Source organism: Rattus rattus, chromosome 1 (assembly GCF_011064425.1).
Source record: "Rattus rattus isolate New Zealand chromosome 1, Rrattus_CSIRO_v1, whole genome shotgun sequence".
In the NCBI taxonomy this organism is placed as follows: domain Eukaryota; kingdom Metazoa; phylum Chordata; class Mammalia; order Rodentia; family Muridae; genus Rattus; species Rattus rattus.
The window spans coordinates 198,865,239-198,887,357 of NC_046154.1; the positions used below are offsets into that span (position 1 = coordinate 198,865,239).

At 42.7% G+C, this 22,119-nt stretch overlaps 1 protein-coding gene across 1 annotated transcript in view; it reads right to left on the reverse strand.

Moving 5' to 3' along the window:
• The window catches only part of Msrb3 (methionine sulfoxide reductase B3), a 61,932-nt gene that overhangs the window by 18,244 nt on the left and 21,569 nt on the right, over window positions 1–22,119 (reverse strand). Inside the window, exon 4 of the mRNA XM_032884391.1 lies at window positions 10,735–10,860. Coding sequence (XP_032740282.1) covers window positions 10,735–10,860 — 126 coding nt within the window. The remainder of the gene's footprint in view (window positions 1–10,734; window positions 10,861–22,119) is intronic.

The following is a 22,119-nucleotide window of genomic DNA, read 5'->3' on the forward strand; positions in this document are numbered from 1 at the left end:
GTTTATGAAGCTGCATGACTTTTCTGACCAGAGACAACAGAGAGATTCGTTCACCCTGATATAACAGCCATTAAAAACATTGAACGGCCGGGAGACAGAAGCCATCTTCTACACGTCTATATTTACTTGCACACTATAAACTTTTAATTGTGCAACCCTTATACCGTCATCATTTCATCAGCATCTGCTAAGTTCCCAAGAGAACTAGAAACTACTTTATCAACCCCTCAAAACTTAACGCAAACCCTGGGAGCAATGATGTTCGTGTTAATGTGGACCATGAAGTTTAGGGTTTAGAGAAATATTTAAGGCATGTCTTGATCCTGAAAGCATTTTCTTGCTGGCGAAGCGTATGACTAAAAAGGAATTTCTGAAGCACTCCCACCATCTAGGGACAGCAGTGGAAGAGAGAGTCACTTCATGTCAACTCTATCTGATTGCTTGTGGGACTTCTGAGAAACCTGCAGTTCCCTGGTTTTAATTTTTTTTTTTTAAAGCATGGGTCTTCCCTTGAACATCACAGCCCATAGAGAAAAAAATTAAAACCAGCAGGCTCAGTTCAATTCTACATTTTACATGCAATCAAAAAAGATTTGTATACATGCATGTGCGAGCACACACATATACACACGCACGCGCGCGCACACACACACACGCATGCACACATTCGTGCACGCACAAGCAATATCCTCTCTATCCGTCTTTGGTCCCTTGGTTTCCCCCTCGGAGATCACAGTCTGCTTAAGAGACAAGAGGTAACCACCTGCTGAAACAAGCCCTCTCTTTGATTATCATGCAGAATTTTATTTTGAATAATACTTCACTAGAAAGAAAATATGCTGCCTAAAAGCTCAATTTTTTTTCAAGTTTCCATAATTAACTCATGGCATACATCACACTTGAGTCTAAATTTAAGGACAATGACAAAAAACCAAGTCTGCAACTTCTGCCAGAGGAATAGCTAACTGATTAGCCCAGAGGAATCTAAGATATTCTGGAGGAAAGGATACAATTTAACGTTTTCCCTTTTCACACAGAAAACTCAAGAAAAGGCACATGGCTTCTACTGAAGTTTTCAAGGGCCGCTCAGAGGAGCGTGCTTGCATATTTACTAGCTATCTTTGCATTCCCTGTACCAGAAACTGTGTCGGTGCGAGACAAGTGCTCATCTAAAATGGTTTGCTTACTTAAGCCCCCATCTCAGGGGCTTCTGTTTAACTCTTCCCCCAAGATGTCTTCTCGTTACCTGTGCCCATGCTTCTTAGATCTCGGTTTCAAACATACGGGGACATCTGTTTAGTGCATCAGTGTGATAAAAATGGTGCCTGATGATAGAGTAAAACAACTTTTCCTTTGAAAGTACCTGATTCTTTATCACTTCTCTTGAGGTCCACGTCCAAGTCTTCACCATGACTAAGGAACCACTGGCATAAAATGTCTCAAGGTTCTTCAGATGGAAGGGTGTGAGGATGCTTGGTCCAGCACGGGACAGGAAGTATTTTAAAACACTGACTCTCAAAAGAAATGCTAACCTGTTGTTCCTCTTGAAAGTGAAAGAGTTTCCATAGTCAAATCAGGTTAGGAGAATCTACCTGCTGGTGTGATCCATCTCAGAAAGTCTCTTATATTACTATACGTTTTTAGATGTGGTACATTATCTATGGTCCACTAGAGAAGGGGAAAGAACACTGCCAAGCTATCATATATCCTTATCCATATGCTATGTTTGTCCTCAAGATTTATTTATTTTTATTTCATGTATATGAATGTTTGGTCTGAATGTATGTGTACTGTGCCTGTAGTGCCAGCAGAGGCCAGAAGAGGGCGGTGGATCCCCTGGAACTGGAGTTACTAAAAGGTTGGGATCTGCCACGTGGGTGCTAGGATTCCCCCCTGGTCCTCTGCAAGAGCAGCCAGTGTTCTTAACACCTGAGCCACATCTCCAGCCCCCATCACAGTGGTTTATAAGGTGAGTCCTCACTATGAAAACAGTAAAGTGGAAAAGGCTAAGTATTCAAATTAGTGAAAGACAGCAATATGCAGTATCATCTGATAATTTACAGGGTAAATAACAGAACTAATATTCCTCATATTGTAGACTGAAAATTGACACACGTCTAGACTAAAACCTTCAAGAAGCAGTTAATGCCCAAAGAAGTTACTTGATGTGGTCGCACGCCTGTTTAACATGAGCCGGGTCCTAGAGACTGGACCCTGACTCATTCTCTACGCTCCCTCCTCAGCCCGTGCTCCGTGATACCTTACTATGCCGTCTACCGCTAACTCTTGCTCCCCAAGCACATGGTCATCTCCTGCCGGCTCCACTCCCCCACTAAGGACAGCTAGCTAGTCCTTCCGCACCTTTCACTGTCCTGTGAGAAATCTGGTCCCAGGAAGCTATCTATCCTGCACCAAGAAACTTCTCACCCTGCTCCTGCCTCCATGGTTAAACAAAGAGAGAGTGTCTACATGGACTCGTAAAAGCATCAGTACAGTACTTTCTTTCACCCTAGAGTTAATAAAGCTTGCACCCCAGTGGCCATTTTTTTTTTGTGGCACCGTCTTGATGCTTAAGATGATGTTACTTGTTCGCCGACATTCATCTGGTCCACAAACATGCATCGGGTGCCCCTTATGGGACAGACACGGTTCTAGTCTGAATGGAGCAGTGAGTCAAACAGTCAGAAATTTCAGTCTTTCTGGTGCATTACAGGATCCAAGCATTCATTTCCTGTAACAAGAAATTCCTAGCCTGGCCAACCCATCATCCTCTCCTGGCTGTAACAGATTGCTCCCCGGATTCTTTCTCTTTCTTCTCTTTGATAGTAAGAGATTGAGGTTCTATACTAAAAAGGTTTTGGAAATTATCAGCTAATGTAACACTTGAGAATTCTAATTGTAAAAGAGCAGTAATGATAACAATAACTGTTACTCTCAGTTTACAGTTGAAAACATGGAATGAAAGATAGAAAAGGAAACTTCTGGGGGCCCAAAAGCAAACTGGTAATAAAAACAAACCAGTAAGGAATAACATAATTTGTTTCCTCATCAATGCCAAAACTATAGCAAAGGGCTCTGAAACGTAATATTAAGTTATATAAAATCACACGAGTGATAGTAAAATATTAATCAAGTGGGATGAGTCATCCTGAGATAATATGTATTCTGGCAATAAAATAAAATGTTATAAAATTACAGCCATAGAGATATTTACAGTGGTAGATTTTCCTGGCTTGCCTAAAACTCAAATAATCTATTGATTTAAAATAATATCCCATTCTCTGTAAGTACATGGCTGAAAATAATCATCATGAGTAGCATAGAAGGAAGTATTTATCATAAAAGTTATTATGTGTAAGTGTGCAAATATATAATTTATTAAACCATTAAATACCTAATAAATAATTTTGTAACATTTTAAAATAAGTGATACACGAGTGAGCATATTAAATACAGATAAAGGGGGAAATTAAGGAACTTCTAACAAATATTAAGCTCTCCAATAAATGGTTGCTTTCAAATGTGAAGGCACAAAATGTCTACATACACTTTTATCATTTTATCACTGTATCTCAATAATGCAGTTTAAATAACTTTAAATTAAAATGTATCCAGCAAAAGGAATCATGAAAAATTTGATCACTAAATAAAATGTTTCAGTTGAAACTATAAATTTGGAAAGACTGACAATGAAAACCAACAGGTGTGATCAGGTATGATCTGCAGTTACCTCTGACCACAGGTGTGATCAGGTATGTTCTGCAGTTACCTCTGCCCGCAGGTGTGATCAGGTATGTTCTGCAGTTACCTCTGCTCACTTCTTTGTCATGCCCATCAGTTGAGGTAAAATGCCTTTTAGTTCATTCATTTCTCCCTGATCTTTTTTATAGCATCACTGTGAGCATGCTTAAATACAGAAACAGCCTATCTATGCAATTTCTCCAAATTCATCTTGTCTTGACTTTCTAGTCTTGTAGAATTGTTGGAGGCAGTAATGTTTTATATCTTTCACAGTCATTGTAATACTTAATTTTCAAAAGAGATGATGAGATGGGTTTCAGATATTCCCATGCCTGCCTTGATATTCTACTGTGCTACTAATATATTTGCCATTTAACCAGGTTTAGTAAGGCATATGCCCAATACCTTATATTTATACATGTACGTTATTTTGTGACAAATTGACCTTGACAAAATATGCGTTCTCTACAAAGTTTTTAAAACACATAAACGACATATCAAGCTTTCAGTATTAATTGAAGCCTCACTATCATTATAAAGCTACTAATTCTTGTTTCAAAAACACTCCTCATTAATCAACTCATTAATAAACATTTAAAATATAATTTTTCTAGTTTCCTAAAATATTTCATTTATGCAAAAACTGGTCCATGCTTGACGTTCAACATGTTTAACTAATAACGTCTCAGGATTCTATAAAAATCCAAAACATGGCAAAACAAAATGTATAGTTTTCTTTAGTTCTTGGGTGGCCCGCTGCAGGAAGTTTGGCTACATGTAAAAGCTATGAATTACTGCTAAATCAGCTATTTGGTAAAAGATAAGTTAGTTTACAAAAACTTGTTTTACTTTGTAGAAGGTCTACATATGAAAGACATTTCCAAGAAACGTCCAAGCAAAGGGAGCGGGAGCCCTATTGAAAACGGAAAGGGTTCACTCTACACACACTGCTGGAACATGTATGGGCAAGAAAAGTGTGGTTTGTAAATCCATATGCTCCTAACTGGGTATTCCTCACATACTTTGAGATTTTTACAATGCACCTATGTGTTCAATGCTAACACTGCAGGGCAAGCCAAGCAAGAATGTACAGCTAGTGCCACCTACTGGACGGCGGGGGGAGCAGCCAGTCAACTGACCTCTAATGCTGTTGTAAACTATGCTGAAAATTGCCTCTGGTTTTAAAGTTATTTCTCTTTTAAAAAAAACAAACAAAACAAACAAACCACCTGGCTTGTTAGTGTACATAGCATGTATGAGGCCCCACATCAAGCCTGTAGAACTGTATACACATGTGCACGCACACACATTCACACACATGCTCACATATGTATCACACACACCATACATGTCTGTGTTTCTGAGTGTGTATTCTTCAAAAATGCTAGTATAATTAAAAAGCTAGATGAGACGAAAACGTAAAAATGGTGAGCACACAAGACAGAACTCTGCTCGTGACACCAACAGAGAACCAAGGACTACTGAATCCTGATCCCAGTCATAGTGGTTTTGTGTCTGAGAACAGGCTCTGCACTCCACTCACAGAGCTGAAGAGTTTTAGCACAAGAACAATAGAAAACTTGAAACTACTAAAATATTGTGTTCACAAAACTGTTTTTTTGGAGGGTTTGGTTTGTTTGTTCATTTTTCTAGAAGACCATTGTTTCTATCAAAGGCCCATGGAGGTGGTCCAGATTTGAACAGCACTAACGTAGAAAGTGTACTTATTCCAGTGGGTAAGCTGATTGTTTTTAAAGTAGAAGTAACACCAGTTGCTACTAATGAACTACTGTCAGTTTTAATTGAAAATAGTGCTTTTTACTTTACAGAGATGCTCTTGTGTGCATCTGTAGTAAACTTTAAGGTGGCAAAAGTACAAACACACTAATTTGCTTCACAGATGTAAACAAACGAGTCAGAGTTCTTAATTCTCATAGTAAATATAAGATATATGTGTACAGTTCAGGCAGTTAATAAACTAACAAACTCATATTATTTTAGAGAAAAAGGCAAAGACATTCTAGATGATATATATGTGTGTGGTATCTATATATGTGTGTGTGCATATGTATGTGTTTATATATGTCGTGTATATACATGTGTGTATATATGTGTATGTGTGTGTATATGTGTGTATATATATGTGTGTATATATGTGTGTATATGTTGTTGTGTGTATATATGTGTGTGTATGTGTATATGTATTTATGTATATATATGCATGTATATATATGTATGTGTATATGTATATGTGTGTATGTATATATATGCATGTGTACTACATATATATATGTATATATATATGGAGTTTATCTGTGCTGTCACTTTTGTTATTTAACTAAAAATACTATGGTCCATATCTAAGACATCCACTATATTATAAAAATATAATAAAGTGAGAATAAATTGCCTTTTGAAAATAAATTTTAAAGGCACATAAGCTATAAACTTCCCTTTTAATCTTCCCATATAAAGTAATCTCAAATGAGTTCCTACTCTTTGTTATAGTTATGACCTCATATACATATAAACTTTCCAGATGTTTATTATTAGTTTAAGAAATACTTACTAACCAGCAGACACTGTGTCATGTTCCGGGGTCACAAACCCCTGGTTCATAGAGCTCTACTGTCACAGAGGATGGTCTGTGTATTCCAAACCCTACTTTTCAGAATGTGCCTTTGAGAGTTTTAATTTATTCACTAGAACACTACATTATATCTTCTTCACAAACAGCCTAATAGTCGCAGGCTGGCTTATTAAACATGTGGATGAAGTGACATCAAAGTCTCAACTGCTTATTGTGTGACTTATCACCATAATTGGACCTATCTAGACAGGCACCTCTAGTTGGCTAAAACTACCATGATATCTGATCTAAGCTACCACAACACTTAATTTTCTCCAGCATTAAAACCATGGACCAAATTTTGCTGCACAATCCCTCTTCAGATAATCCTTTCATCTTGATTTAGCACTACCTAGCAGACTTTCCTATAAATCTTGAGTAATAATTAATACTGAAGTTTGAGATATAATTCACCTCGAGCCAAAAATTAAAACTGTGCTAAGAAGAAAAAAACCCACAGGATTTCATAATGGAACAGATTATCTAATGTTTCTTCTTCATTTTTAAAGAAAAAGAGAATAAAATCCGGGCAGGTTCACAGATGTGCCCAAGGTCATGCACAAGCCAATGACAGAACTGTGGTCTAAGTTTCTGCTCCTGTCCCGGAGTGCTTTGTAATACTTACCGGAAGCTGTTGTAGGAAATTACCAAGAAACTCTGAGTGAGAAAAATGATCTTTAATGACAGACACGAGTGAGCCGTGACTCAGATGAACCTAATAAGCTCTAAGTTAAAATTATGCGTTATTAGAAAAATAAGGAGAAAGGCCAGCCAGAGCCGAAGTGATAAATCACTTCCGAGATACGGCCTCGATGCCCGCCGCCCAGCTACGACCAGTCTCGGGAGCCTGTTTCCACTGTTACTTTCTTTTAGCAATAGAGTTACTCCGCGTTGAATTATTATTCAAAATCAATTATAACTCAATGTTTAATAATTATTCAAAATTAATTTGTTACTCAATATCGAATTATTATCGAGTACTCAGATTTAATGGGGATAAGGAACCCAAGTCTTTCTGATTTACAGAGATCTCTGCCATAATGGGTTTGGGCCAAGGAACAGTGATTTAAAGCAAGGAATAAAATTTTCATCTCAATTTCCTAGGCCTCCCACTACCCTCTTTTCCTCTCTGTACCAAGTGATCAAGGTTAGGGCTGTCGTCTCGGTGACGTCTTAAAATTTAAAAGTTCCAACTAGTTTGTATCACTGTCGCTAAATCTAACAAACTCTTCGGCACGCCTGCCTCTCAAAGAGGAATAGATCACAAGTTCATCACGCTTCAAACACCAGTGACCCTTGAAAGTTAGGGAAATTCTAACCAATTCATTTGCCAGCTAAAATGTGTCTATAAGTCCCCGGGAAGAAAGATATAGGATTTCTCTGTGTTTTTTGTCAATATGGGGTGGTAAGAAGGGAAGAAACATATATTTACAGAATGTCACATCTGGCGCTGGACAACATTCACAGAGAACGAACACATCAAACACAGGTCGGGGGACCGGCAAGATGGCTCGGTAGGTAAAGGCACGTGCAGTCAAGCAATCTGAGTTTAGTCCCCCGGAACAACACCCAGAGGTTGTCACCTGACTGCCAGAGATGCACAAAGGTAGCACACATACACACACACACACACATACACACACACATACATACACACACACACACACACACACACACACACACAACATCAGTGTTCAAAAGAAATAATAGATTGATAGGTTATATATCTCAAGCCACATGCATTTGTGGTTCTTATTAAATTAAAAGTGGTTATAAACGGAAATTTATTTATACACGCTTAAGTGTTTTAAAAGTCTGTTTTCATGGAAAAATATAAACCCAAAAGGATATAAACGTAGGAGTTTTTGTAATGAACCTAGTGAAAATATGTATGGTGCTTACTCTGGGTCGGGAAGTGTCCTAAGCTTTTTTACATGCTAATCTATTTAATTCTCACAGCAATCATTTTGGGCAGGATCTATCATTGTCTTTCTTGTGAAAATATGGGAACTAAGATGTCCAGACAGTAAGAGTCGAAGCCAGATTCCAATTTCCACCAGTCTGGATCCAGAATTGCTTACCGAGCTCTGGTGCTGGAATGGTTTGCTCCTTACCCGGTTTTGTTGAATTTATCTCTGAATTTATTTTGTTATCAAAAGTGAAAGCTATTTGTATTTCAACTCAACAGTTTCATTATGGAATACTTTACTAGCCCTGTTATATTTTAAGGAACACACTGCTCTTTGAAAGTTACTTCTGTAAACTCTTAAGCCTCCGCTATGGATAGCAAACCCGCCCTACAAAACTATGTGCAGGGCTTTTCCCCATGGAGGCATTTACAAGGGGAAAATAGGCACGGACCTTAGCTGAACGCTTGTGGCTCTGTCACTGCACGAGTCTATAGCGATGGGAAACTGCCCTGTGGTAGGAAGACTGCAGCGAATGAGTTTTTCCTTGTGCGCAGACACAATGCAATGGGTGAGCCTAGCCAGGTCTACTGCCGGCCTCTCCTGTCGTCCACCCTTATCTTGTCCCATCTGCTCTCATTACCATCTTCAAGACTCGACTCCCGAGAACACCACACAGCCTCAAATCCATCTACTCTACTACACGGGGGCAGCGCAGGACTCGCAGGGCCGGAAGAACAGTGCCAAAAGTGGTTGGGGGCGGGGCCCCATGCATTACGCTGCATTTACTCGTGAGTTGTCGTAGATCAACAACATAAAATCTACTTTTTACAAGTGCCGTCTCTGACACCTGAAATCAAGTTGCCATCTCAGGCCCTATCAAAGCTATGCAGGAAAACCAGCGCCGGCCCTCCCCACGCTGCGACAGCTGGGTGTATAGAATGCCCATGACAACTTCAGCCCTCTTGAGCGCACCATTCCCAGCACCTCCTGATGTGCCCAGATTTCCTTACTTCCTCGCTACTTCCACTTGCCCTTGTCTTCCCCCGCGATCCCCATAGACCACGTGTTTCCTGCCACACATCCCTCATTTCTATCTTCATGTCTTGCTCGCGCTACTTCATGTTCTGAAATTATCCCCACTCCAGGCCACGCAGTTAACCGCTGCTCAAGCTCTGTGATCACCCATCTCCCTTGTGGAACCTAAGCTCCAGAGTCCCAGATCACTGTGCTCTGGTTCCCTACTCTGCCCAAGGCAGTCATGTCCAGTCTAGCCGTAGCGTAATAAGGTCAGCAAGCCTCATATGGTTTTATTTATCTCTACTTGTTGAAAAAAAAAACAATCAACTGAGCTGGAGAGATGGCTCAGAGGTTAAGAGCACTGTCTGCTCTTCCAGAGGTCCTGGGTTTAATTCCCAGCAACCACATGGTGGCTCACAACCATCTGTAATGGGATCTGGCGCCCTCTTCTGGTGTGGCTGAAAACGACAGTGTACTCACACATAAAATAAATAAATTTTAAAAAAAAAATTCAAAAAACTAAAGAGGACCAGCAAAAAGAAAGAAAAACCAGTCAACTGAGTCTTGTTTATCATTGTATCCTTACTACTCACGACGTATATTCATGCATTTGATTCTTAGTGTTTAATTTTAAATTCTCTACCCAATATATGGATAAAGATGTATACAGTAATGGGACTATATTAACTTAGATGGTATGGACACACAGTGAAAGTTTGAATTTTCCTCTTCCCTTTAAGTGCTTAAAAATCACATTTTTAAAAAAGCATAGTGTTTCTAACTTATCTTATAAAAACTATTTATTTTATGTTTGAGAGTACACTGTAGCTGTCTTCAGACACACCAGAAGAGGGCATCAGATCCCATTACAGATGGTTGTGAGCCACCATGTGGTTGCTGGGAATTGAACTCAGGACCTCTGGAAGAGCAGTCAGTGCTCTTATCCACTGAGCCATCTCTCCAGCCCCAGTGGTTCTAATTTCAGAACCAGTTTGAAACATGCTATATTCGTTCTGTTTATTTGGTTCTTGTTAATTGGAAACCTTTCTTCTTAGCTGCAGTCTAAGTGACACACTTGCCTTAAAGTTCTCATTTTCACTTTTCCCCTAAAGGACAGACACATGTGCCGTGAGAAGCTTGGCATTCCCTTAACAAGCTGAATGTTCTGCCCCGTGTGCGCTGACTTGCAGATGTGTACAGGATGTGCTGGAGAACAAGACACCAGGAAATACCAGTGACAAGTGCATGCTGGGCAGGGAAACTGGGCGGTGTCTCTAATTCAGAGTAGAGTGAGGGTTTGTAACCAGCTTCCATCTTTAAATTAGGGTCCAACTAAAAGAGCTGAAGTTTAGTAAAACATGCTGGTGTACCATTTCCCGCAGCAGAAATACCCACTCAGCCCGGCCCCCTACAAAGGACAGTATAACAGTCAGCAACCTGAGGGGAGCCCACAGGCTCTCAGGGCCACGGGCTGACTCTTCGTCACCAAGTGCAGCAGGTTGAAGGCGGACATCGCTGTGGTATCCTCAGCAACACACCCGGAGGCAAAGGCAGCAGCAACAGCTGAGTAGGAGAGAGAAAACAAAAAACAACAGATTAAAACCTCGAGACCGTTAGGCGCGCTCATCGAACAACTAATGGTTTGTGTTTATCTAGGGTGAGCACATGCACCATCGATAATAAGCCACGGTGCGTCGGTTTCAGACGCACAGCTGACTCGCGGTCATCAAGAGTTCCTGCACTACGCCAAGGAGCCTGGTTGTATCCCCAATACGTATGTGAGTGAAATTGAGGCTCAGAGATCCAAGAGCACAGAGCAAACACAGGGTGGGAATGCTCGCTTGACAGCAGAGCCAGAATGTGTCCTTGCGGAGAGACTTGTCCTTTAAGACAAGGAAAAAACAAAAAAACTTAAGGACAGCTATGAGTCTTCACAAACTGTCAATTTTGAATAAGACGCAGGGAACGCGCCCTTTTGTTCAATTTTATGATTTATACCTTCTACATAAAATTCCGTGAGTAGAACTCATGACCCAACATTGAAAGGGGTATATATATATATATATATATATATATATATATATATATATATATATGTGTGTGTATATATGTGTGTGTGTGTGTGTGTGTGTGTGTCTTACTGAAGTCTTTGGAAATGAGTCATGTAGAAGAATCCCCAACTTATACGATATCAGGACTTCAGACAAAAATCCCAGCTTGTGGGATGTGCATTAGCAACACAGGGCCCTGGTTGGTGCGTAAACATCTCACCCAGGCCCTGACTGGTGTGGACTAACTTCGGATGAATGTGGAGAAGACTCAGTGATTATCAATCTCTCGTGTTTTATTCAAAAATCACCACGTTAAGGAACTTCAACCGCCAAATGTCCAAAGACGGGATGAAACTAACGTCCCGCTCATTTCCTCACCACCACCTCCTCCATTCCCCACCCCAAAATAAAAGTCTTTTCCTGGACTCTCCTGACCCCCTTGAAGAGCAAATCTGTAATAAACAGTAATATATTTGACCAAATCACTCTGGAGTATATCTGACCGAAATCTGCTTGTATTAACGTGCCTGAACTCTGACTCCCCCAAACTAAACTCACTACAGAACTAAAACGTTTCTGTGCTCCTAACTGGAGGTAAGGGGGTGGGGGTGGGGTGCTTAAGAATCACAATGCACAGCCTGAGAGAACCGTTAGACATAAATAAAGATGTCATTTTCACGAGTGACTGCGGAGCAGGCAAAGACTGCATGCCTTTGTAGCAGACTACTGACTAATAAAAGATCAAAGGTCTATACCTCACAACGCCATAAATAAAAATGTAGGGTTTTTTTTTTCTTTTTTCCATGAGACCCTTCCCCGTGAGGGATAAAGTATGTGCGGTAAATGTAATTACTTAGCAAAGCTGCGGCCTCTCTGTGCTCCCGCAGCTGACCATAAAACGTCTTCCTATTCTGTTTCATCAACCGCTGTACCAGGCTCCCTGGGCGCCTACGGATCACTGTGGCCATCTGGCTTGTGTCAAAGCCAGCACACAGGAAGAAAGGCGGTGACGTCACCCCGCAGGTCAGGCAAAGAACAAAGATGCCGTCTACAATTAAAAGCCAAGGACTGCAAATACCAGAGGCTCAAAGTGACTGTGATTTAATAGTCCGTCCTCGCTGCCTTTTTCCTACCCATATAGCCAGAGCGCCATCTAGTGGCAAATTGGTTTTGCCCGGTTTGGGGGCGTTTAAGCTGCTTTGTTTCCATTTTGGTGTTTAAAGTCGACTCTACAAGTGCCATACTAGGGTCCACACGGTAAAGCAACGGACGTTATTACTGCCACAGCCACCTTGTCTTTTCAGATGCCGAACGACAGAGCACAACCTGTCGTGGTGTGAGCCACCCGCAAATCTCGCCTTTTATAGGCTGGGAACTGATAAGCCCTCAATTATGTTAACGCTCACAAGTATGTTAGAAAAGGCAGGCAAGTTTACAGAATGCTTGCACAGTGTGCGTACCCTGAGAATGTGTGTCTGAGCCACAGACCGAGGGGCAGAGCTAAAGATTGCTGCCACCCGTGTCTGCGTGCCCTGCAGCTCCATCAGACAGAAGCGCTGGGGAATGTGCCTTTAGTGTGTGCCATCCAGGGACAAGACCATGGTCACAATATTTGGGGGGGGGGCTGAGGTTTTGAGGGAAGAGAGAAAGAGCATGTGTATTTTTCTCACACTTGCAATAAAGTGCGGACGCGGATGACAGACATAAAATACACAGCCCATTTCCAGGAAGATGGCCATCACTGGGGATGTGGGCAAGCTTTGTTGCTGAACTGGCTGGTTGGACCCTGGCTAGTATCTGTAACTCCTTGTATGTATGACCTTGGACAAGTCACTTACCTTTGCTTCCCCAACTCTAAAGTGACCATTAAATAGAGCAATTAGTTAAAAGGAGCCCTAACAACTCCTAGTATGTGGCATGTGTTCAGAAAAAGTTAGCTGTCAAATATTTGCCATGTTTAACATTACATGAATTGGAAAGTTACGTTTATGAAAAAATAAAATTTCCAACGGCACATTCTGATCCTGGCTTCCCCTCGCCCACCTCTTCCCAGCTCCTCCCCACCTCCCCACCCATCCAACTCCATGCCTTCTTCTTGTGTTTCTCACCATATCTTATCCCACCCCATGGTCCTGCTGGACCCACCGCCCATCACCCCCCCCCCATCCCGGAACAAGCCGACTGTTCCTACTAATTCCAGGTCTCTCTTTCGAGTCTGTGCTCGCCGATACCTTTTCCCACCGCCGGGAATCACAGCATAGCTTTTCCAGCGCTCACCCTACAGAGCACCGGATGATGAGCTATCCTACAGCAATGTCCAGGATACTGGTGAGTTTTCATCTTTACCTCTTCTAAATTAACACTGCAGGGAAGGGAGGGGATTTTTTTTTTCATTTTTGTACCCCACTACCCAACACATGACAACCAAGTACTCATTCACTTACTAAGTAGAAGACTCAATGCCAACAATTAACCCACAAAACCAGCTGTTCAGGGCATCTCATTTCCAATGTTGTCTCTGCCAGTTGCCTTGCTAACGGTGCTTACAGGAATTAAAATCTGTTATAGTGCACGCTTGCCAGCCAGGGCTAGAACAGGTTGGGAGGCTGAAGAGCATCCCCACTTAAAACTCAAAGATAACTCAACTGACCTATGATTTTCAAAAGTTCTACTTTCCTGCTAATACCCCTACTACCTCAGAATTCTAACGTCCAGATCATGACTGAACTCAGTTTGCTGGTGGTTTTGGTTTGGATCCTCCCTGACTCCCTCTTTTCCTCTGTGTCTGAAGTTGAACAAAGTACTAGCCAGAGAGAGAGAGCATTACCAGGGAATGCAGAGAATTCGCCAAGCTGATAATTAGTTCCAGATAGAGCTGACTGTACCCATGGACTTGAAGTGTCAGCCCCGAAGGTCGGATCCCTCGCCAACAAACGCAAAGAATTGTGCACATGAGCGGTTTTCACGAGCTGGTAAAAACGCTCTCCCCGCCAAATGACAAAAGCCAATGACAAATTAGAATGTTGTCAAGGACAATTTTTAAAAACATAACTCTCAAATATCACCACAATCTTCTTCCTCTCCAGAAGGAAAAGGTGTGCAGAGAGTGAGAACCAGGAAAGGAATCTTAAAACAAAGACCATTGTTGACAGAAAATGCTCCACTGATGGGTACAGTCTCGAACCACCACTTTCCCCATTTCCTTTAGTAGAAAAGTTACCATGGGTCCGGAACCTCTAACTATAAAGTTCTATTGGACACATTGTTCTCATTGGCACTGGGCCTGACACGCACTTTATGTTCAACTGTTATTGGCTGAATGGACGGGCATCTCCTTTAGCTGCTGCCTCATGAAGTCAGCAGCTGGATAGGTCGCGGTGGTGCCACCACTGCCAAGCAGAGTCTACTGGGATGCACAGAAGCCTGGGTTTTAAGAACGCCCCAGCCCTCCAAACCATTTCCAAATTAAAATTAGGGAAGTTGAGACCCGATGCTTTAAAATGTACCACAGTGCAAAACCTATGCATTGTTCTAAGGGGGCCATTGGTGTCACAGTTTATACCTTCTATTTCACATATGTATTTCAGCTACATGTTTTTCCTTTCTCTTCACATGGGTTTTAGAGATCTGAGCTCAGATAGCCTGCTATTTTTCTTCATATATAAAAAGCATTGGCAAGACAGAAAAAAAAAACCCACATAAAGCAGTTTAATTCTTATGTAAATGAAAATACTTCAGAGGGTGGACGGCTGGAGACTGAATCTAGCTAGGGCCCTGGCCCTCGTAGGCAATCGTTCTGTCACCACGCTTCATCCCAGACATTCCTGTCGCTTTTTATGTGAAACGGGGTCTCTCTGGCCTTTAACAGAGTCTGTAGCCGTGGCAGGACTCGACCTCGTGCCCCTCAGCCTCCCCGGGGAGCAGTTCAGTTCCGGTTTTTCAGTTATTTCTTTTTTGCTGTTTGGGTTTTCCTTTTCGAGTCCTGAGATCACACTAAGACCCTCACTGACCTCTACATTTCAGTGAGGAGTTTTACCCTGAGGTTTGCAAGCCCCCTCTGCAACCACGGAACTTGTGATGTCAGCCATTAGAGGAGCACACAGCGCCTCTGAATACTACAGACCCCAGGGAACAGAGGCACAGCGCCTCCTGGCGGCATTTCCTATGGCTGATGATCACTTTCTTTCTCCCTTTGCAGAACCAGTGTCTTTATCTCTTACACCATTTCCTTTTATTCCCAAAGTAATTACACTCCCAGTCTGGTCCTTCTGTTCCCTCTAGGTTTCCGACCTGCATACTCTCTCCGATACAGACCCACCTTGCATACATACTCTCCACCTTCCAGATGCTTGCAACGTATAAAGCTCTAGAGCTGACCTTCCTCAAAGCCTCCAACACCTTGTTTTCTAAAGATTTCTAGATAACAGTGGTATCAGTTTGTGTATGCACTGTGTGCTTTTCCTTCGCAGGGACCTCCCTACAGTTTTATAACCTCATAAGCTAGTCTACTTCGTGTTGTTTAAATATTTGCACGTGTGCATTTCGTGTCGCTATGAATAGGAACCGGATTCAAGTGCCTGAACTCGGTGAGTCTGAACGTGTGATCCTGAGGTAACTTACTCCTACTGCTTGCTATTCTGCGGCTATTTCTGGCTCTCCACTTCCCACGCTGGGAGTGCAGTGCCTCCTGCTGCCCCCTGGTGGTGGAGAGACCACATGACATGTTCCAATCAACACATTAGCAGCAGAGATGGTAAAAGTGGTGCTCCCGAGCCTCTTGGCTGTTGGTGTGAACCCACCGTACAGCACTTGCTTTTCTTCTGGAACAATCCCACCTCTACAGCTAATCCAGAGCAGCTCTGTTAAAGCGTGACTCCGGAGTAAGGAAACAAGGAATAGACTTTCCATCGGGCCCACAGAGAGTATGAAGTACAAACAAGAACGAAGCCTTCAGCATGTGCAGCCCTTGGTACCGGCGATCGTTTGTTCAGATCAGAACGCCTTTTGACGTGCCCGGGAAGCAAGCGATGGAGCCATAATAAAGTTTATTTTAATCACCTCTACTAAATTAAATTTTCCTTTGGGTTGGAGAGAGCCCCGCAGTTAAGAGGGAACATTGCTCTTCTAGGAGACACAAATTAGTTCCCAGCAGTGGCGTCACATCTTCTTGTAACAGCAGCTTCTCCTCCATGGCGATCACATACCCCTGGCCTCCATGAGCACCTGCATTCATGCGTATCTACTCACAGACACATAATTTAAAATAATAAATATATGTTTAATCCTCAAGGACAGGAATTCTGGTGCTAAAGATTACTGTACCCGTTTCAGAAAATGCATTCTAGAAACATGAGAAATCTGACACCAAGGTCATGGAGACATCAACAGAAAGCCTACAGCGCTCACCCATTAGTCACCTCATTAGTAACTGTCCCAAAGCTCCCCTTATGGTCGGAAGAGAGAACTCTCCTCTTAGAAAAAGACACCGAAGACCACACGATTGCTGCTTAACCCGACCACACAGAATTAACTGTCCCAGTCCTCCAGAAAGTGAAGTGTTCAGTCACTCCATGGCAAAGTCAAGTAACTTGTAGTGAGAGCTGAATGAATGAATGGGTGAATGAATGAATGAATGAATGAATGAATGAGTGAAATCCTTTATCCCAATGTGACTGCTGCTCCCTGGGCACTAACCACATTCTCGGCAGCTTCTTACTGACTCAACGAGTGGGAAGCCTAAACACAAGTACACACAGACGCGATGCTCTCACTGTAGTCAATCAACAATACAAGGAAAAAACAATCTATTTGCCATGATGCTCCCAAAAGACTTTACTTACTCCAGCCCTAAGGTTAAGCAATCCTAGAAACAGCTTGATTTTCTCAACCTAAAGGTAAGCAGCAACAACAATGGCGATAACAACACACACAGTGCCATGCACAGACACGAACTCATACACATACCACACACACACATACACATTCACACACCATACACACACATACTCATATGTAAACACACACATACCACACAGCCCACACAGACATGTCATGACACACACACATGTCATGACAATATAAGCTTTAAAAAAAAACAACCCGTGGACAGATACTTGGCTGTTTCGGAATGTACTGCAAACACTGGCAGCTTCGTACACGGGAACGAAAAGGATCTAGCAAAGGAAGGCAGAAGGGAAATCAGGAGAAAGTCTGAAGGCACCAGGCTCTTCGTCTTGTGAAACAGAGAAGAGGCATCAACTCAACCATAAAATGGCTCCCTAAAACTCCATCTTCCCTGAATAACAGACTCCCCTGGAATGCGGGCTCAGCATAAGTCACAGGTCTTGGCCTCCCAGCAACGGGATGGGAGCACGAAAGTGAACTGTGGGAAAGGGAGCGTAAGTCTGTGGACCTTGTGATCTGTCAGAGGAACTTTAAAGGCGAGGTCATGTGGTTTCAGCTTCTTCCTCCCTCCTGAGACATGGTTAGCAGTTCGTAAGCCCCAAAACAGACGTTGCTGGATGAAGAAGACCACGCCATGAAGCCAAGCAAAGATGGTTGTCATCTTTGACCTGGTGCATGAAAGCAAAGTAAGTTTCTGTATTTTCTGAGTCCCTTTGCTGCATCTCTGTCTGCCACGGCGAGCCTCCGGGCTATCACAGGCTAAGCAGTAAATATAGCGGTGCTGTAAAGTGAACGACAGACCGATCACAGCACCAGGAGTGAACGGTGCAAAATACTGAAGCAGTGCGAGAGGAGCCCTTAGCTTTCACGTCTGGATGTCATCCGAGTTTGACAAGCCAATCGGTGTTGCTATGACTGTATCAAAAGTATAGAAGTAAGTTTAAAAAAAAACAATGATTTGAAGTTGTTTCAGGGGAGTGAGACAGAGAGAGGTAAAGTCGGAAGGTATTAGTGCTTGTGCACTAAGAACCATTTGCAGATTTTCTTTATAAAAATAAAATTAACATGAAAAACATGCTGTGTTCCAGATGACTCTTTCATCTAAAAAGAAAAAAAAAAAAGACCACTTCTGAACGTCGCCTGAGTCTATATTCTAGGCCTGGGAGTCTACGTTAAAGTATCTATGTCCACGATTGGTATCACTTTTGAGGCAAGGTCTCACTATATAGCCCATGCTAGCCTCAAATTTGTGAGGATTACTGAGGCAGGAGGATTGTTTCGTGCAAGGCCAGCCCAGGCTACATGAGTACCTGGCCAGCCTGGTATACAGGGTAAGATCCTGTCTCAAAACAAAACTCAGCTCATGTTCCTTCCCTCCCTCCCTCCCTGCCTCCCTCCCTCCCTCCCTCCCTTCCTTTCTTCCTTCTTCACAATTTATTCTTATTTCTATATTTCTGATTTTGTTCCAAAATATTCCCAACTACCCATCACCAAAATTGCAAACATGATTTCCTAGTTCTACTTTTAGCCACTGGCTACCCAGGCGACACTAACTGACCGCAACTCTATTTCCATTCCGTTCCCTAAACGTATCCTCCTCTTCTCACCTAAGATGGGGAACAAACTGCTGCTCCACGTCGTTCACTTCTGATCCGGTCCCCTTCACATCTGCCCTGCTGTCCCCTGCACACAGCCTGTACACTGGTTTTGCTCACACACACAGGACTTAACATGCTCCAGGACTCATCGCCATCTCCAGAGAAAGGTTCGACCAATCTGCCCCACCTTCACGGCCTGTCAGAGTCATTTCTTTTGCTCTTGCAGTTCTTCAGCCTTTAGCATTCTCTGGTCCACACCACCCTCCACTGACCCTTGTGTCCTTTGTTATTTCGTGCCTCCCTCCATACCTAGCTCTTAGAAGACAGCCAATGTATGCCACTTGAATAAATAAATAAATATTACGTTCTGATTCTGACCCACTGTTCAGTTCCTTCCTAAAATCTCCCATTTAGTGGAAATTTCTACAGATCCTCAGCTTCCTTATCTGTAAAATATGGGTTATAATAACAGTTATTTCATTAGAGTTCACATTAAATGAAATTTTTTATAATACTATATAGCACAACGCAGTGAATTTTAATATTCCCTATCCAGAAGGAAAACAAAAGGAGGAAGAAGAAAGAAGTATAGAGATGAGGGGGAGGAGTATGGAGATGAGGGGGAGGAGTATGGAGATGAGGGGGAGGATTGTGGAGATGAGGGGGAGGGGTATGGAGATGAGGGGGAGGGGTATGGAGATGAGGGGGAGGATTGTGGAGATGAGGGGAGGGGTATGGAGATGAGGGGAGGGGTATGGAGATGAGGGGGAGGATATGGAGATGGGGAGGATATGGAGATGAGGGGGAGGGGTATGGAGATGAGGGGGAGGGGTATGGAGATGAGGGGGAGGGGTATGGAGATGAGGGGGAGATGTATGGAGATGAGGGGAGGAGTATGGAGATGAGGGGGTATGGAGATGGGGGGTATGGAGATGAGGGGTATGGAGATGGGGGGTATGGAGATGAGGGGGAGGGGTATGGAGATGAGGGGGTATGGAGATGGGGGGTATGGAGATGAGGGGAGGGTATGGAGATGAGGGGAGGGTATAGAGATGAGGGGGGAGGGGTATGGAGATGAGGGGAGGGTATAGAGATGAGGGGGGAGGGGTATGGAGATGAGGGGGAGGAGTATGGAGATGATGGAGAGGAGTATGGAGATGGGGGAGCAGTAGGGAGATGAAGGGGGAGAGAAAGGGGAGAGAGCTACATGATTACAGAATTTAATTAACTTAGTTTGGAATACATAAAGATTGGACCGTTAAACACATAACTTCACAAGAATTTTTTTTCCACCTCAGGAATTACCGTTAATTTCACGTTCATGAAAAAAATATATATTTTTTACTTTGACGAAAATTAAAATTTCAAATTTTGCAACCAATTGTTTCAGACAACTCAGAGTGACCCAGCTTTGTGCAAAAAAAAAAAATCAAAGGGCTGAGGCCGCTCTTACGAACTCCAGCAGAAGTTATAGATTACAATCGCAATGTTACTGCCACGAAAGATGAAGTACTCAAGGACTTAAAACTAATTCTGCACACGACCCTGAGAATTAGTCCTAGCACCTGAGAACTTGGATTCCCAGCACTTACAACCTGTGACTGATATAGCAATCTCCCATGAAAATGCCAGTAAATTCCACTGTCCTAGGCACCTCTTTTGCACAAAATGCTAGTGACTTTTTATATGTTCCACCATATATTACCACTTGCAGTCAGCTTACCCAACAAGAATGTTCCAACCTCTTATGATGCCTTTTGACAATCTTTTGAATCAAATGCTTTTTAAGGGATATGATAGTTTTTAATTGAGTTACCTCAGGCCTAGGAAATAAATATATCTTTTCTTGTTTAAAAAAAAATGTATCAGCTCAAGGACAGACTCCAGGTTATGAATGATCTATAAATCAAAATATCATTAATGAATTTAAGGTTGATAGAATTTAAAATATATGCTGGTGTGGTGGTTTCAGTAAGAATGACCCCTGCCCCCAGGCTCATAGCCTTGAATGCTTGGTCCCCAGGGAGTGGGGTACAGCCTTGTTAGAGTAGGTGTGGCCTGATTGGAGGAAGTGTGACATTGGAGGTGGCTTTGGGATGTCAAATACTCAAATCAGGCCCAGTGTCTCTCCCTGTCCTGCTGTCTGTGAATCCAGGTACCTCTCCAGCACCATGTCCGCCTGCGTGTCGCCAAGCTGACAATGGACTGACCCTCTAAGTGTGTGAGGCAGCCCAGTGAAATGTTGTCCTTAATAAGAGTTGCCTTGACAATGACGTCGCTTCCCAGCAATAGGACACTGAGACCTGTGGTAATCAGTAGATACCATAAATGTCACATGATTAGATGAAAATAACCCTTAAAGGGAGATTGTGGCATGAAGGCCACGATGCAAAAATAACCACTTTCCACTACAGGCTCCACCTTAACTAATAGAAACAAGACAGAAAAAAAGTTCCTAAATTCCCCCCATAATGAAGAGTAAAGGTGGAGGCACTTTTAATGTCCTGGTTAGACTGGGTACCATTTTCTGCAACCACAGAGACTAAAATAGCCCCAATAAAAGATGAAGGCAAGTACAACACCCTACAAGAAATGAGCGCTGGAGAAGAAAAACGCAAAAGCCTGAACTAACAGAAGAAAGGCTCATCCGCTATGTCCATGGCATAAAATAAAAATGGTCTGTATGCGCTTATTAAAAAGAGTGACTCACACAACATTGCAAAATAAAGAAATGGCAAGGAAGGGTTTAAAAGGGGATGAGGGAGAAAAGGTGCTTCCTTTCATCCGGTAAACACAGGCACCAATACAAGGGAAGCAATACTTTTCGAAAGAGCTCACTCCCAGTCAGATTCATCACTCCCATGAAAGCGGAGGACAGAATATAAAAACAGGAAAGACTGCATCCGCCCTGAAAACATAACACAAATAAGGTTCTTCTACGAAGCTTCTGCTGGATGAAGTGCAGAGGGAAAGTACAGAAGAAAAGGTCAAATCCCCACTCACACCCCAGCGACCCCTGAGCCCAGCACATTCCCACTGGGTTCTCGGGAGGCAGAAGAAAAACCCAGAGTGCAGCTAAGCCACCAGGTACAGAAAGTGTCAACTGGACATGCCACTGTCTAAATCCAGTGGGTAACTCTGGCAGGGCCTGACACAGGCTATCACCTCACAAAGGACTGAGGAAGCGCCTGTGTGCTGACTCTTGAAAGAGACAGGCAAATCTGGGAGATGCTGAGCCCCCCAACCAGCCCCATCTGGAAAATTCTGGA